At 40.7% G+C, this 16,625-nt stretch overlaps 1 protein-coding gene across 1 annotated transcript in view; it reads right to left on the bottom strand.

Moving 5' to 3' along the window:
- Positions 1-257: 257 nt before the first annotated feature.
- The window catches only part of TAFA1 (TAFA chemokine like family member 1), a 527,326-nt gene continuing 510,958 nt past the window's right edge, over positions 258-16,625 (bottom strand). The window contains exons 4-5 of the mRNA XM_058173044.1: positions 15,999-16,123; positions 258-1,094 (exon numbers count right to left, since the gene is read on the bottom strand). Coding sequence (XP_058029027.1) covers positions 1,077-1,094; positions 15,999-16,123 — 143 coding nt within the window. The 3' untranslated portion in view covers positions 258-1,076. The remainder of the gene's footprint in view (positions 1,095-15,998; positions 16,124-16,625) is intronic.

Here is a 16,625-nt window from a genome sequence, read left to right as displayed (position 1 = left end):
AGGCGAAACCCATGACAGTGCAAAATCTGTGTTTTTTCTAAAATACCATAAAAATGATTCTCATGAGCAAACAACAGAAGCCATAAAAGTTAGCAATTGCTTTTTCTTTCTTTTTTTTTTTACTAGGCTTGTCTATATCAACTATACAAAGTCTGTAGACAATTGTCTGTACAGGGATTTTTCTTTTTAAATAAATGAACCTGCAGTTTACGAAAAGTTGTCCAGTGAATTTCAGAGCGCAGGTTGGGTCTGTTTAATTACTAAGAGTCTCTTTTCTTTTCTCTCTGGGACAATTCTTGGCCCTGGAAAATGTTCCCGGAATCACGTATCAATTAAGTATAAAGTATGTTTAATGTAAGCAAAGCCAGCATGCAAATGTTGCACGAAGAGAGAGAGAGAGAGAGAGGGGGAAAAAAAAGACTGCAGAACACAGGAATATGAAAAACAAAAATTGAATTCCCTTCAACCTCTGGCTGACACAATCATCATTGTAACAAAAAGGAAGAAGCATTCCAATTATTGAGTCAGTCTTCATCCTTATTCATGTTCTTTCTTCACCGGCGTCTCGATCTCCAAAGCCCTTATCTCTTTACAATTAAATAAAGCAAAATTAAAGCAGTTGCAGCAAAGTGTGGTTCGCTTCAGTTTCTCAGCGAGTCAGGGTTTATTTCAAAATATTTTATATATTTATATATTTGTAAATGATACAAATAAACATGGTCCATCCACCTGTACGGGACCATTGTTCATCTTTCAGAATCGCAAAACTTGCTTCTGTTGAACAGCTTGCCAATGTCTCTTCTCTTTCTCTCTCTCTCCCCCTTCTCTTCTTCTTCTTCTTCTTCTTCTTTTTCTTTTGCTGTCCGCTCTGATTCATTATTTGTCTAGGGTGTTTTGGCTCTACCCAAGCAAAGCCATTGCAGTTTCCTCTGGTGCAGAGTTAAAGTGCAAATTAAAAACAAAAAGAAAACAAAAACCATTTGGCTTGTAGAAGTTGGAGATGGTTTAAGGTTCAAAGATTTCTGCCTTCTATCTGCAGGGAGTTCCTTCACAGGCTTCTTTCAGAAGAATTTTTGTTAGGTCCTCGGATGAATCTGCAAGGACAAACCAAAAAAGAAAGGATTATGCTCAGCCCCTTGAAAGCTATCTTGATTCTTCAATTCAGTGGATGGAAGCAGACCTTTCCCCAAAGCTGCATAGCCAAGGTAAAAGTAGCCAGGACAGTGTGCTCAAAATCAGACCAGAGAGAAGTGGAAAATTAGGGGAACCAATACAAGGACCTCTCTCTCTCCAGATGATCTGATTCACATGGAGAGAAGCTGTGGGGGACTGGGGACTTCTTTGGAGGACCATTCGGTGTTTCAAAGAAGGTGTTGCATCTCTATGGTCATTTCTCTGTTGCCTGCTAGAGATAACATCTGGCAGTCAAAATTTTCTTTGTGGCTGCTATTGGAATACCAACCTATGGAAGATATTCTTCCTCTGCCATCTCCTGCCCTGTCTTTATTTCTGCACACAGGTACCATCCTTTGAACTTCCTTTGCTTTCAGATGCAAACATGCAATCTTACATTGAACACAAACTATCCATTCTGGTCCCTGAAATTCTGGTTGTATGAATGAGGCAACAACACTCAGCAGTCATCAACATTTGCTGCAGATTGGGCTAAGATTTGGCCAAGCTAGAAGAGTTTGGTTTCAGGGAATACATCATTGAGGGTGCCTTTAAAAATCCTAGTGAGCCTTTCAGTTTGCAATTTTCTAAAACTACCTCTGGGAAATAAAAGTCTGAAAATAGCCAGAATGATTCTTTGTAAGGGTGGGAAAAAAAGGTTGCACATAATTATATGTGTCAGTACCCACTCTTGCACCTTGTCATGCTGAAATCAACAAAGGTAGTCAGTCATTTAAGAGAGAAAGGGGGGGGGAAGCTAAGGTTTGTATAAAAGGTCAGGAATATTTTCTAGAGTAGCAGGAATTCATGAGAACTTTGTCAGTGAGGCCTGTTAGCGCTTTCACAGAGATTTTAATTGAGAAAAATGGCAGCAAATCATAGAGAGGTTAATTTGCTTCCCCCCCTCTCCCTTATATGAGAAGCTGGCAAGTTTTATCAGTAAGATTTTGATTGACTGATTGATCAGTTTATGTATTTATTATCTATTCCTTCTGACTCCCAACAATTCTGGGGGAGATGCCTTACTGGATTGTTCATAGGAAATCTCACAAATTGCCAGTTTCTAACAACATTTATATGTGTGTGTGTGTGTGTGTTGTGTATGCATGTATATGTATGTATAAAGGTAAAGGTAAAGGTTCCCCTCGCACATACGTGCTAGTCGTTGCTGACTCTAGGGGGCAGTGCTCATCTCCGTTTCAAAGCCGAAGAGCCAGCGCTGTCCAAAGTCGTCTCCGTGGTCATGTGGCCGGCATGATTCAACGCCAAAGGCACACGGAACGCTGTTACCTTCCCACCAAAGGTGGTCCCTATTTTTTCTACTTGCATTTTTACGTGCTTTCGAAACTGCTAGGTTGACAGAAGCTGGGACAAGTAACGGGAGCTCACCCCGTTACACGGCAGCAGTAGGGATTCGAACCGCTGAGCTGCCGATCTTCCAATCAGCAAGCTTAACGTCCTAGCCCCTGAGCCACCATGTCCCTAATATGTATGTATGTATATATATATATATGTATATGTATATGTATATGTATATGTATATACATATATATGATGGCATTATAATACTACACCATCCACAAGGTAGCTGCTTTTTCATGTGTGTGTACATATATACATACATATATACATATGTATGTATATATGTATGTATATATGCATGTATATATGCACACACACACACACACACACACACACACACACACGGTGTAGTATTATAATGCCATCATTAACAAAATTTTACGATAGCCCTGTGAAAAATTTGCCAGCCACTTGAAAAGATCACAATTCCCTGTTTTCATAACTCTGTTTTATGACTTTATGCAAATTTCATCCAGATCTGAGGAAAAACAAGAGCCACAAGTTTTCAGAGCAGTTTCAGTGGAGGTGTTTTGCAGCAAAAAAATAATAAAAAATGGTCTTGTGCCATCTGAAAACTAACAATGTAATTATCAGATATTTTTGGTGTATCACAATCCAATATATCAGAGGCATAGAATATAGTCCTGGGAATGGAACATATACATGCAAAGAGAGAAGAGAGCAAGAAAGAGAGAATGAGTGAGTGAGAGAAAGTGTGTGTTTGTGTGTGTGTGTGTGAGAGAGAGAGAGGGGGGGGAGAGAGCGCACATAGCTCTTGCTGGAGAGAGGGGAATGGAAAAGAGACAATTGCTTTAAAGGCAAATAAACATAAACCTGAATTCTGCTGTGATACAAATTTGAATATTTGCTTAGCTTACATACTCTAATAAGAAAGCCTGGATTTATCCAACCCATAAGAAATGTATTCACTTTGCCCGATTTATTTTTCTTCTGTTAATCAGTGGAACAATGAAGATACATTTCATTTGTCTTTTTTTTAAAGGCAACTGGACTGTTTTTTCTTTGAGGAGGAAGAAGAAAATATTTCACTTCTCATCCAAGAAGCTTCATCAGTTGTGATGGCGGGATGGGGGTGGGGATTGAAGGATAGTACTGACAGTAAAGATTGGATGGTAGAGGGATGGAAGGATAGATTCTGATAGGATGGTGGAGGTGGAAGTGGGGTTTGGAAGGATTGTATTTATTTGCAGTCATCTGGTTGTTAGCACTCTCTGAGATTTGTTGAGACCACTTGAAGGTTTATTTGTGCCTTCAGAGTCACCTAAATCAAGGTGCAGTTGATTGTGGAATCTTCTTGGAACTGCGGCAAGGGCTGCATTGTAAACTGGAGATAGGTGGTGTCTTATCCCCTCCCCCCAATTGAGGAAGGCTTTCAATTCTAACATAGATGGTGTTGTGTCTTGCCTGCTCTCACTGCAGCCGGGGCCTTCTTATCTGCTTCTGAACGCTGAGGAATGTCCTAGTATGCCTCCCGGCCCCAGCCCTGGCTACATGCCCAGACAGGCTGAGGAGGAGGAAGCACCTCCCGGCCCCAGCCCTGGCTCCATGCCCAGACAGGCTGAGGAGGAGGAAGCACCTCCCGGCCCCAGCCCTGGCTACATGCCCAGGCAAACGGAGCAACTAGACCCCTCCCCCTCCCCCACAGCATGTGAGCCTGAGGGAGGTCAATTACCAACAGCTGCCGACTGGAGTGACCCTCGCTTCAGAAGAATTGATAGGCGGCGGCGTCAGAAGGAAGGCCTGGATAAGTGCTGAGTCATGGAGCCACACCCCATGGCCTATATAAAGGATCTGCTTTCTGGCATTCTCTGAGTCAGGCAAAGTCGAACATATCTTGCTGAAGTCACTTTCTGGTCTCCTGCCTGCCTTGAGGACTTTGCTAGGACTTTGGCAGAGCTGCAGAGGCACGCCTGATTCGGATTTCCCTGACCCGGCCGTCAGCGGAGGAGTGGGACACGACAGATGGATTCTTTTACCCCCCTTTCAAACCAATGCTCCTTTCTATCCAAAATAAGGACTCTGTATCCAAAATGTGGAGTCTACAAAATGTAGAGTTTACATTGTGCAGCCCTTGCAGCAATTCCAAGAAAATTCTGCAACTAATTGCACCCTGATCCAGGTGACCCTGAGGGCACAGATAAACCCCCAAGGACCCTCAACAGTTCTCAGAGTATGCCAATGACCAGAGGACTGCAAAGAAAGACAATCCTTCCACAAAGACACACCACCATCCTATCAGAACCTATCCTTCCATCCCACTCCCATCCAGTCACAACTGACAGTATCTATCCTGCCCTTTCCCTGCCATCGGAACTGGTGAAGCTTCTTGGATGAGAAGTGAAATATTTTCTTATTCTTCCTCCAAGAAAAAAAACACACCCCACAGCCTAGTTGCCTTTTGAAGAAAAAAAGCACCTTTGCGACAGCTATGACCTGGATGACTGAGAATCTTCACAGATACATTTCTTTTAATTCCATTCCACCAGAAAACTGTTTCTCCTTCCCCAGCTGCATCCATTGTCTCTTTGCCCAGGATCTCTTTCCCCACTATGCTCATGAATCATTTGCTGCTATGGCAGTCACAAGCACAATGTATATGGAGGTACATTCACATCAGTCCTGGATATTAAATACAATTTGGAAGATTGACCAGGTAGATGGATCTGACAGCACCAACATCACTACCACCACCTCAATTCTTATTATGGTCTGTAGCAACATTGATGACTCTCAAAATCGTTTTTCTTCTTTTTCTTCTTCTTCTTCTTCTAAAATCCTAGGAGATTCCTTAGAAAGAAATTCTATTTGAAGAAGGTACACATTATACTCATTTTTGAACAAGTTCAAAGTATTTGTTTACTACTTTTCAATGTCAAGTAAGTTCCTATTCTGGGTCAATCAATCAAGCAAGCACTGCCTTCTCCATTGTTTTCATGTGTTCTTCTTGCTAAGTTTCTACCCCATTAAAAGTGTATAGACTGGGATGAATGGGGGGAGGGGGGAAGAGAGGAGGAAATAGCATTCCATATTATCCCAATTTATCTCTCTTCACTAGTTTTGAGTTGGCTTTTCCCTTTCTCATCCTCTAGTCTAAATGTGTTTATTGTTTGTCATTTAGATTTTTATCCTCTGAGTTCAAATGGGTTCTTATATGGGGATTTCCTTTCATCTTATTTTCTCAGCCACAACCCATAAGGTAGGCTGGGCCGAGAGACAGTGACTCTCTGATAGTCTACCAGTGAGCCTTCATGATTGAGAATGAATTTGAGTTTTCAGCTCTCCAGTCTTAGTCCAATGCTAGCTTCATGATGGAGAAGTCTACCCTCCGCCAAGAAAATGAGCACTTTTTTTACTGACGAGATGAATCCTTTTATTTCACTCATCAGGTGGAGACTGAACATGAGATTTCAACCACTGACAATAATTTTACAGATCAAGATGAAACAGATCAATGATGCCAATGTTGCTTAAGACTCAGCATGCTTTAGCTGTGATGGTTATGTATTGGTGCTTGCTTAATCACGGTGTCATTTCTCATTGTGTGCTTAACTGAGTGCCATGCCATTAAGTTGTGGACTAATTATCTCCCGCGTGTGGATCTTCCTTTGTTAATGGTGCTCCTAGAAGTGAAAATGGATTCACTTAGTTTGGTAAGCCAGTTTGGACACATCAAAAAAAATATGAGGAAAATTCAGAGGAAGAGAAAGCATGGCCATTTTCATCAGGGAGTTTCATGCCTGTCTAGGGAAGTCCCTTGTGTTCCTAAGAAATGTGGGGTAGAGCGATAGCTGTTTCCCCAGGAAGCAGATGGCTTGCAGTGCAGATCTATGGAAGAAAACACCACAGATATTGGAGGAGGGGAGATTGATGGTGAAATGGCACCTGAACAGAGGCAGAAAAATAGGTTTTTCATTTGAGTTTGCTCCTTCTAAGCATAAAAGCCTGAACTTTGACATCAGATGCTTGTAGTACACCTTGTTCTCCTGAAATGCTCAAAGTAACTGAAGGGATGTTTTGTACTCATTCAGCTTTTGATGGCAAAAGTGAGCTCTAAATAGCTCGTCTTTTGTCGGAAGGAAATAAAATAGGTCAACAAGTGACTCAATGCTGGTGCTGCAATAGGGTTTTTGTTGCCCACAATGTTTTCTTTGATAACTTCTGATTTTTGTTAATTTCAGTAAATGAAGGGGAGTGTTTAGCTTGACCCAGGAGGCCCAGGGATATCAAAGTTTAGTGTGGAAGATCACCAAATAAGCTAGCAGCTACTAAAAGAATGCTTAAGACCTGCTGATGCAGTTCTACAGAGGAATTATTGAGTCTGTCATCTGCACCTCCATAACTGTCTAGTTTGGCTCTGCAACCAAACAAGACAAACACAGACTTCAACGAATAATTAGAGCTGAAGAAAAAACAATTGCTACCAACCTGCCTTCCATTGGGGATCTGTATACTGCACGAGTCAAAAAGAGGGCTGTGAAAATATTTACAGACCCTTCACATAAATTTATGTCCAGACCCTGGACATAAATTGTTTCAACTTCTACCCTCAAAATGATGCTATAGGGCACTGCACACCAGAACAACTAGACATAAGGACAGTTTTTTCCCAAATGCCATCACTCTGCTTAACAATTAATTCCCACAACACTGTCACAATAATTTACTAAGAATGTATTACTATTATTCTTCTCTTCCTTCCTAATATCTATCTCTTCTCATTTATTACTATAACCGTGTTTTTTATTTTATTTATTTATTTGTCAAGAATGTATTAGGTAATTTATATAATTATAAACATGAATTGAATACATAAAATAGATACAAGTAGACAGGTACACTAGTGTTCTTACGCATGCCCCTTACAGACCTCTTAGGAATGGGGTGAGGTCAACAGTAGACAGTCTTGGGTTAAAATTTTGGGGGTTTTGGGGGTCCAGTGTATTCCAGGCATTGACCACACTGCTGCTGAAGTCATTTTTTCTGCAATTATGTTTGGAGCGGTTCACTTTACGTTTGTATCTATCGTGTGCTCGTGTATTGTTGTGATTGAAGCGGAAGTAGTCATTGACAGGTAGGACATTGTAGCAGATAATTGTATGAGCTGCATTTAGGTCATACTGAAGACAGAGTAGTTCTAAGTTTTCTAGGCCCAGAATTTTAAGTCTGGTGGCATAAGGTATTTTGTTGCGAGCAGAGGAGTGGAGGACTCTTCTTGTGAAATATTTCTGGACACATTAAATTGTATTAATGTCTGATATGCAATGCAGGTTCCAGACAGATGGGCTGTATTTGAGAACTGGTCTAGCAAATGTTTTGTATGCTCTGGTTAGTAGTGTGATATTACCATAGAAGAAGCTATGCAAGATTAGGTTTATAACTCTTAATGCCTTTTTGGCGATGTTGTTACAGTGGGCTTTGGCACTTAGATCATTTGATATGAGTACTCCAAGGTCCTTGACAGAGTGAGGGTCATCTACAAGGTCGTGTCCACACAGCTTGTATTTTGTGTTCTGATTCTTTTTGCCAATGTGTAAGAAAGAGCATTTGTTGTTTGAAATTTGGAATTGCCAATTTTTTGACCATTCTGACATAAAGTCAAGGTCTTTTTGAAGGGTAGCAGCATTGTCGGTGGTGTTGAATATTTTTATATCATCGGCGAAGAGAACAGAGTTGCTTATAATATGATTGCAAAGGTCGTTTATGTATAATATTAAGAGTGTTGGTCCTGGAACGCTACCTTGGGGGACACCGTTATTTACAGGTGCAGGATTTAATAGGATGCTCCCTATTTTGACCACTTGTTGTCTGTTTGACAGGAACACAGCTATCCAATTATGTAGGGATTTGGTGATGCCATAGGATTTTAGTTTTAGAAGTAGTTTGTCATGTACCACTGAATCAAAAGCTTTACGGACATCTATGTAAATTGTGTCTATTGCTTTGCCCTGATTGAGTTTTGTAGTCCATATGTTTTTGCAGTGTAGAAGTTGTAGATTACAGGATAATTTTTTTCTGAAACCAAATTATTTATTAGAGAGTAGGTTGTTTGTTTCTAGGTGGAGGGTAATGGATTGGTTAATGATTGATTCCATGACTTTGCAGGTGATGCAACATAAAGAAATTGGTCTGTAATTTTCAACTAGGCTGGGGTCTCCTTTTTTGAAGATAGGGATGACCATGGCTAGTGACCATAGGTTGGGTAGGGAGCTGGTCCTGAAAGATTTTTCAAAGATTATGCTTAGGGGTTCTGCTATAGCAGTGGAAAGCTTTTTTAAGAAGTATGCACATACTCCATCAGGTCCGATAGATAGAGATAGTTTTAGTCTGTGTAGCATCTTTTCAACATTATCTTCTGTTGCTTGTTGCTTGTATCTTTCAATTTATATTGTTTTTATTTGTTTCCTAGTACAATTTGATAGCTTATTAGTAACCTTGACTATCACTAAGTGTTGTATCTTTTTATTCTTGATGAATGTATTTTATTCTCCTTATGTACACTGATAGCATATACACCAAAGACAAATTCTTTGTGTGTCCAATCACACTTGGCCAATAAAGAATTCTATTCTATTCTATTCTATTCTATTCTATTCTATTCTATTCTATTCTATTCTATTCTATTCTATTCTATTCTATTCCATTCCATTCCATTCCATTCTGAAATAATTGAGGATGATTTCAAGAAGGAAGTAGAAGAAGGAAAGACTGAGAAGGGAAAGCATTAAATGTTTCCTCAGGACCGGGTGGTTCAGAGAACCGATGGCAAAAATCCCTGGCTCCGCCCCCTGCCTCTGCTGAGCTACACCATCAGCAGAGGTTTTTTTTTTCCAACTTTTAAAAGCAGTTTTTCTTCAGCTGAAAACATGCCTTTAAAAGTTAAAAAAAAAAGCCTTTGAGGCTCCCGCGGCTCAGCTGAGATTGAGAGGTTGAAAAAAAAAGGCTTTAAAAGGCTCCTCTGGTGATCCCAGATGAATTCCTCATCACCAGAGCCTTTAAAAACATGTTTTCTACAAGCTCTTCGGCCGAAGAGCTTGTTAAAACAATTATTTTAAGAGGTTCTGGGCTGCAATGAGGGAACTTCAGCTGAGATCATCAGAGGAGCTTTTAAAATCTTTTTTTCCTCTGGCGATCCCAGATGAGTTTCCTGATCCTCACAGACTTTTAAAATAATTTTTTAACAGCCCCCACTTACAAAAGCTCCCACCCATGCCCACCCAATGCCCCCTCCTCACTTACCTATAATTGTTGCTCCTTTCATGCTTTACTTCAGCTACTGTAATCAACTGACTCTGCCTGCCTAAAATCCATCTCCTCTGAGCAACTCAATCTGCCTGTTTTGCTGGCTCAGGAACTCTGGGAGTTGAAGTCCACAAACCTTAAAGTTACTAAGGTTGGGGAGCCCTGATCTAAAAAAATAAATAAATAAACTAATAAGATAAAATATTTGTGCAGCTTTCTGAGATTTGGTGTGTTTCTGTAGTGTTTCACTCTAACTACATAAACACACAAAATCTCACAAAGCTGTATGTGGCATTTTGTGTGTGTGTGTGTGTATGTGTGTGTGAGTCAGTTGTGTTGTGTGTGTGTAAAGTGTGACAGTGTGAGGTTCCTGCTTGTTGCAGGGGCCATTTTGGGTGAAGTGCAAGCTGCTTTTACATTGTGTGTGAGTCTGTTGTATTGTGTTGTGTGCGTGTGTAAAGTGTGAAAGTTGGTTTTTGGTACCTCTTATTGTTTTGTATACTTTGTTTATTATTTTTATTATTTATTGTTATTGGCCATGCCCACCCAGTCATCTGACCACCAAGCCACACCCACCAATTAAGCCACACCCACAGAACTGGTAGGGAAAATTTTTAGATTTCACCCCTGCCTCAGGGATTTATAGGATACCAATCCACTCTAAAGTATCATTTCACTTTTTCAAGAACTTCAATGGGGAGGAGGAAAACTGATGTATGAACCCCAAATTTTTAGCCAATAGCAGGGATTCTCCCTTTTTATTCACTTTTGAATAAAAAAAAGAATGAACTTTTTTTTTTAAGTGAGGGCTGCCATTGGCCTTTGAGTAGAATGCAGGAGACGATATTCACAATTTGGGCAAAGAAATTGCTGAGAGCGGATCATAAATGATATTTGATTTAATGATAATGTAATTAAATGAAATTGATTAAAAAAGAAGTCGTATAATCAGCTTCCCACATATTCAATATTTTCTCCCTTCTGTCACATTAAAAAGTATAATTCAGGAGCAACATTTGGAAGGGCTCTAGGGTAAGGGTTGCAGGTTGCACTTCCCTGTTTTAAATAAATGAAGGGGCACATATGCCAAGCAGGATGTAAGGGCAATCTGGCATGGTTTTTCTTTTCTTCTAATGAAAGAACCCCCAAATTAAAATTGCAATTGCATGCTGTAACAACGATTACCATGCTCCCACTGAGAAATTATACAGAGGCTGGGAAAGTAATGGGAGAGAGGACATAAACAATGAAAAGACTGCAGGTTATCTCAGTGGCAGCTTATCTCTTAAGCAGCAACTCAGCCCAGGTGGCAAGGAACCTGGGAGGAAGCATTTCAAATCATTCAGGGGCTTTGCCTGAATGAACTCATGAGGGTTGGAAATTCCTTTTGTCTTTTCTAAGACTTTGCATTTACCCCAAGACTAGCATTAAAAAGACCTTCCAGAAATCAAGGTAGTTCTTGCTTCCCTGATGCTGCCTAGTTGAACGGGGCCTTTTATGATGCGGGATTCAAAATCACTTTCAAAATGGTCTTCAACCCAAACCCCATGCAGATAATACACATTTTTATTTTGCTCTTCTTCCTAAAGAAAGCCTAAAACAGTTGTTTAAGAACCTCATCTTCAATAAAAGAAGTAAGAAAAGCAATCCAGTCAGTGGTGAAATCCAAATATTTTACTATTGGTTCTGTGGGCGTGGCTTGGTAGGCATGGCAGGGGAAGGATACTGCAAAATCTCCATTCCCTCCCCACTCTGGGGCCAGCCAGAGGTGGAATTTGACAGTTCTTTGAACTGCTCAAAATTTCCACTACCAGTTCTCCAAACTGCTCAAAATTTCCGCTACCGGTTCTCCAGAACCTGTCAGAACCTGCTGGATTTCACTCCTGAATCCAATCAATATAAAGGGGCATGATTGGAGGCCTGGGGCTGGTTGTGGCTTCGGAAAGCCTGAATAGAGCTCCCAACTCCCAAAGGTGAACTGAGTTTATAAATTCTGAGAAGAGAATTTATGAAAAATATGACTGAAGACTAACTGTAATAGCTATATTTAACTACTTGTACCAAATAAAGGGATGCGGTGGCTCAGGGGCTAGGACATTGAGCTTGTCGATCGAAAGGTTGGCAGCTCTGTGGTTCGAATCCCTAGTGCTGCCGTGTAATGGGGTGAGCTCCCGTTACTTGTCCCAGCTTCTGCCAACCTAGCAGTTTCAAAAGCACGTAAAAATGCAAGTAGAAAAAATAGGGACCACCTTTGGTGGGAAGGTAACAGCGTTCCGTGCACCTTTGGCGTTGAGTCATGCCAGCCACATGACCACGGAGACGTCTTCGGACAGTGCTGGCTCTTCGGCTTTGAAACGGAAATGAGCACCGCCCCCTAGAGTCGACAACGACTAGCACGTATGTGCGAGGGGAACCTTTGCCTTTACTTTTACCAAATTTAAATATAAATTAAATTAAATATAGTGCTTCACCAATTTCCCTGGTGCTACTCACTTCTTGTCAGGTTCACCATCGTGTCCTACCATTCTGTTGGAGGGTGGGGAGGAAGACCTGCTGGCATTTTTCACATGCTTTTGCTTTTACTGTAACCGCTTGGGGATTAGGGAGGGGGATTGATTGTCTTCAAGATGGAGCAGACTCCCTCCCAGCTGGTTCCAGCTTGGTTTCAAGGCCACCATGTCCTGAGAATGAACTGCAGTTTCGAAAGCACGTAAAAATGCAAGTAGAAAAAATAGGGACCTTGCACCTCAGAATTCTCAAAACAACCTTGTGGCATCAAATTGGCTGCCAGTGGACTGGTCGGGGTGGGTGTGTGGGGAAATGGAAGAATTGCTTTGTGCTTTGAACAGGATCTTCAGGTTCCTCCTGACTTCGCTGCAACCACTTTTTCTCTCAATAAAAGTTCTTTTGATTCAATCCAATGGAGTCAAGGGCCATGCTTTCCTGAGGGACTAGCTGGGGCACATCCTTACACTTATTTTCCCTATCCTGTCCATACTGGGAAGGACAATCCCTCGCATTAATGCTCAATACCACCTGAGGGTCCAAGTCATTTCTGAATGTATCCTATTGTATGTCTTTCTAAAGTTGTGTTGACTCAATCATTATATGTCCCTGAATGAGATATTCCTCCTTAAGTTCACCCCACTATGTTATCCTCACAAATGGCTGCACTTTCTGCAATATATTCAAACAGTCAGTCAAAACATTGAAATGCATAGAATACTTTAAACAAAGTTATGGAAACAAAGTCCTGCCAAGAAGGATTTAAAAAAAAGAAAAATACAGAACATGGAGGGGTAAAGGTGTTACTCTATTTTGAAACATTTAGGAAGATATCTTGGGAATTTAATTGAAATGAAATCCGATAATCCATACACAGTGGAATAAGCCATATATTTGAATATTAACAAAGCTTCCAAATGCCTAAAAAAAGAAATTGAGATGTTAGGTTTTAATCCATGGCTAGTGAAAAGCAGAAAATATGCAAAGAGAATGAAGGGAACCTTATATGTAGATTACTGTACGCAACACAGATGGACTGAAAATATATATGAAAAAAGTTCTTCTGAAGTGCTACAATCTGTCCTCTAAAAGCTATATGATTCTTCACTATTTAAAGTGATTTGCATTGGAAAGAAGTTGAAGAACGTCTGCATTAGGTGGACATACCATGTCTACTTAAAAAAAAAAAGGAAAGAAAAATATATGGTTTACCGAGTCTAATCTAGAGTTTTCAACTCTGAGACTCAAAACTTCTGACATGAGGGAAAAGACCAAGACATAATCAATCACATTTTTATATTTATACATTTCTCCTTTTATTGAGACACCTATTGTTCAGAATGTTTGATGAAATGTTCTGAACAAATCAGAAGCCACATTAGCGCAGAATACATAGAAAGATGGTTTTGTTCTCGTATCTTGCTTAACTGGGTCAAAAATGGATTAACATGTCAAAAGAATTCTCTAACCATAACTCTTACTGTGGCGTCTAACTTAGAGAAGTATAGTTTTCACTCCCAACAACCCAAATTAATCATGCTGTATCATGAAAACTAATAATACTAACTGTCCTTTCCAGTGGTGAAATCCATTTTTTTACTACTGGTTCTGTGGGCGTGGCTTGGTGGGTGTGGCAGGGGAAGGATACGGCAAAATCTCCATTCCAACCCCACTCCTGGGGAAAGTATATTGCAAAATCTCCATTCCCACCCCACTCTGGGGGCCAGCCAGAGGTGGTATTTGCCGGTTCTCCGAACTACTCAAATTTTCCACTACCGGTTCTCCAGAACCTGTCAGAACCTGCTGGATTTCACCCCTGGTCCTTTCCCAGTTCCCAATTCCAAGCTAAACCCCTAGAGTTGCACTGTGAAAATTGGGCTTCTCAAGGAATTATTTTTTAGATTTTGCCATATATACATGGGGTGTGTGTGTGTGTGTGTGTATGTATGTATGTATGGCAAACAGGACAAGTTAGCGTCCTATGAGAGGATGACTCTATAGATCCTACCATGCAAAGAGGACCAATGAATTCTTCTTCTTCTTTAGAAAATAGAGAATAACATGTGTTTTAATTCCATTTCTGAAAGTGTTCCAAATCAGGCCACTTTGGATCTTACCCAAAATCATGTTGCACCCAAATCCATGATGTTTGGAGTAAAAGCTCCCCAACATGTTCTCATAGTCCTGATTTCTGTCCCTGACTAAGCATGGAACATCTGAGAAAGCCAGAAAAGAAAATGCTCTCATAAAAAAGCAGGGGAAGAAGCAACAGGAGGCAGCCATTCCCATTTTGCACCAATATTATTGCAACCATATAAACAGATTAACAGAGTTGGAAGGGACCTTGTACGTCATCAAGTCCAATCCCACACCCAAGCAGGAGACCCTACATCATTTCTGACAGATGGCAGTCCAGTCTCTTCTTGAAAGCTTCCAGTAATGAAGCTCCCACAACTTCTGAAGGCAACGTCTTGTTCCATTGGTTGATTGTTCTCATTGTCAGAAAATTTCTCTTTATTTCCAGGTTGAATCTCTCCTTGTTCATTTTCCATTCCTTGTCTGGCGTTCAGGTGCTTTGGAAAATAGCTTGATCCCCTCCTCTCTGTGGCAGGCCCTCAAATATTGGAACACTGCCATCATGTCTCCTCTGGTCCTTGTCTTCACTAGACTAGCCATGCCCAGTTCCTGCAACCATTCATCATATGTTTTATCCTCCAGTCCCCTAATCATCTTGATTGATCTTCTCTGCACTCTTTATAGAGTCTCAACATCTTTTTTTATAGTGTAGTGACCAAAACTGGATGCAGTATTCTAGGTGTCGTCTTACTAAGGCTTTATAGAGTGGTATTAGTACCTCACTTGATCTTGATTGTATCCCTCTGTTAATGCAATTTAGGATTGCATTGACTTTTTTGACTACTGCCAAGGGTTGACTCATATTTCATTGGTTGTATACTAAGACTCCAAAATCCTTTTCACAGTTACTGCTAATAAGCCTGATTTCACCAGTCTATATGTGTACTTTTGTTTTTTCTTGCCTAAGTGTAAGACTTTACTTTTCTCTACATTGATTTTCATTTTGTTAGATAGGGACCAGAATTCAAGGCTGTCAAGATCCATATGGATCCTTCTAGGGTGTTAGCTATTCCTGCCAGCTTAGTATCATCCACAAATTTGGTAAGTTCCCTTTCTATTCCCTCATCTAAGTCATTTATGAAGATATTGAAGAGTACTGGGCCTAAGACGGAACCTTGTGGTACCCCACTGCTTACTTCCCTCCATGCAGATGTAATACCATTAAGGACTACTCATTGAGTACAGTTTGTCAGCCAGTTACAAATCCATCTGGTGGTGATGCTGTCTATCCCACTTTTTTCTAGCTTACCAAGAAGTAAGTTGTGGTCTACCATATTTTGCTACGAGAGTGGCGTGGTGGCTTCACAATCAGGAGGCTGTGAGTTTGATCCTAGGTAGCAGCAGATATTTCTCTCTCTGAGCTCAAAAAAAAATAAAATCTGCTGTGAATTCTGTGTAGGCATCAGGAAGAGCATCTGGCTAATAAATGCTCAGCTCCATTCAGTCACCCCAACTCCACCCGGATGCAAGGGTTTTCAGGATCATTAAAAGAAAAAAAATGTTTTTTACTATGTGAATTTACAGTGTTTTAACATCCAGTGATAAGGAAAGCATCAACTTACTCTGGTGGTCTTGACTTTATTGCCAGTTGCACACATCCATCCTGAATTGTCAGGTAATGTCTTGCATTCCTCACCCTCTAGGCAGGGCTCCATCTCACACCACCATTTCCCGATGACTATTGAGGCTGAAAGAGAATGGACAAAGCATTTGTGAATGAAGCTTGCTGCCTCCATGAGTTTACTTTGCCTCATCAAGAAGAGGCTTCCCAAAGGAACAGAGCTCGTTCCTGTCCTGCATCAAATCCACATCCTTTAAATTGAGCACAGGTGTGGATTGCTCCAGGCTGATGATAGGTCATCAGTCCCCTCATGGGATAAAAAAAGAAGAAGGTGTAAATGAGAATGTCAGATGAATCACAGGGTGGAAAAGGAACAAAATCTACTGTGAGTGAAAAAGGAGGGATATGATAGTTCTTTGATCAAGCACTGCAATTCAGTTCAGAGGACACCATGTATATGGACCAGTCTTTGTAAACAGATTTATGTTTAGCTTATATACATTACTGCTGTGAGAAACATGCTTTAGATCTGGGGGTCCCCAAACTTGGCAGCTTTAAGACTTGAGGACTTCAACTCCCAGAATTTTCCAACCAGCATAGTTGGCTGGATAATTCTGGGAGTTGAAGT

Source organism: Ahaetulla prasina, chromosome 2, assembly GCF_028640845.1.
Source record: "Ahaetulla prasina isolate Xishuangbanna chromosome 2, ASM2864084v1, whole genome shotgun sequence".
In the NCBI taxonomy this organism is placed as follows: Eukaryota; Metazoa; Chordata; class Lepidosauria; order Squamata; family Colubridae; genus Ahaetulla; species Ahaetulla prasina.
This window is presented reverse-complemented; position numbering and strand designations above follow the sequence as displayed.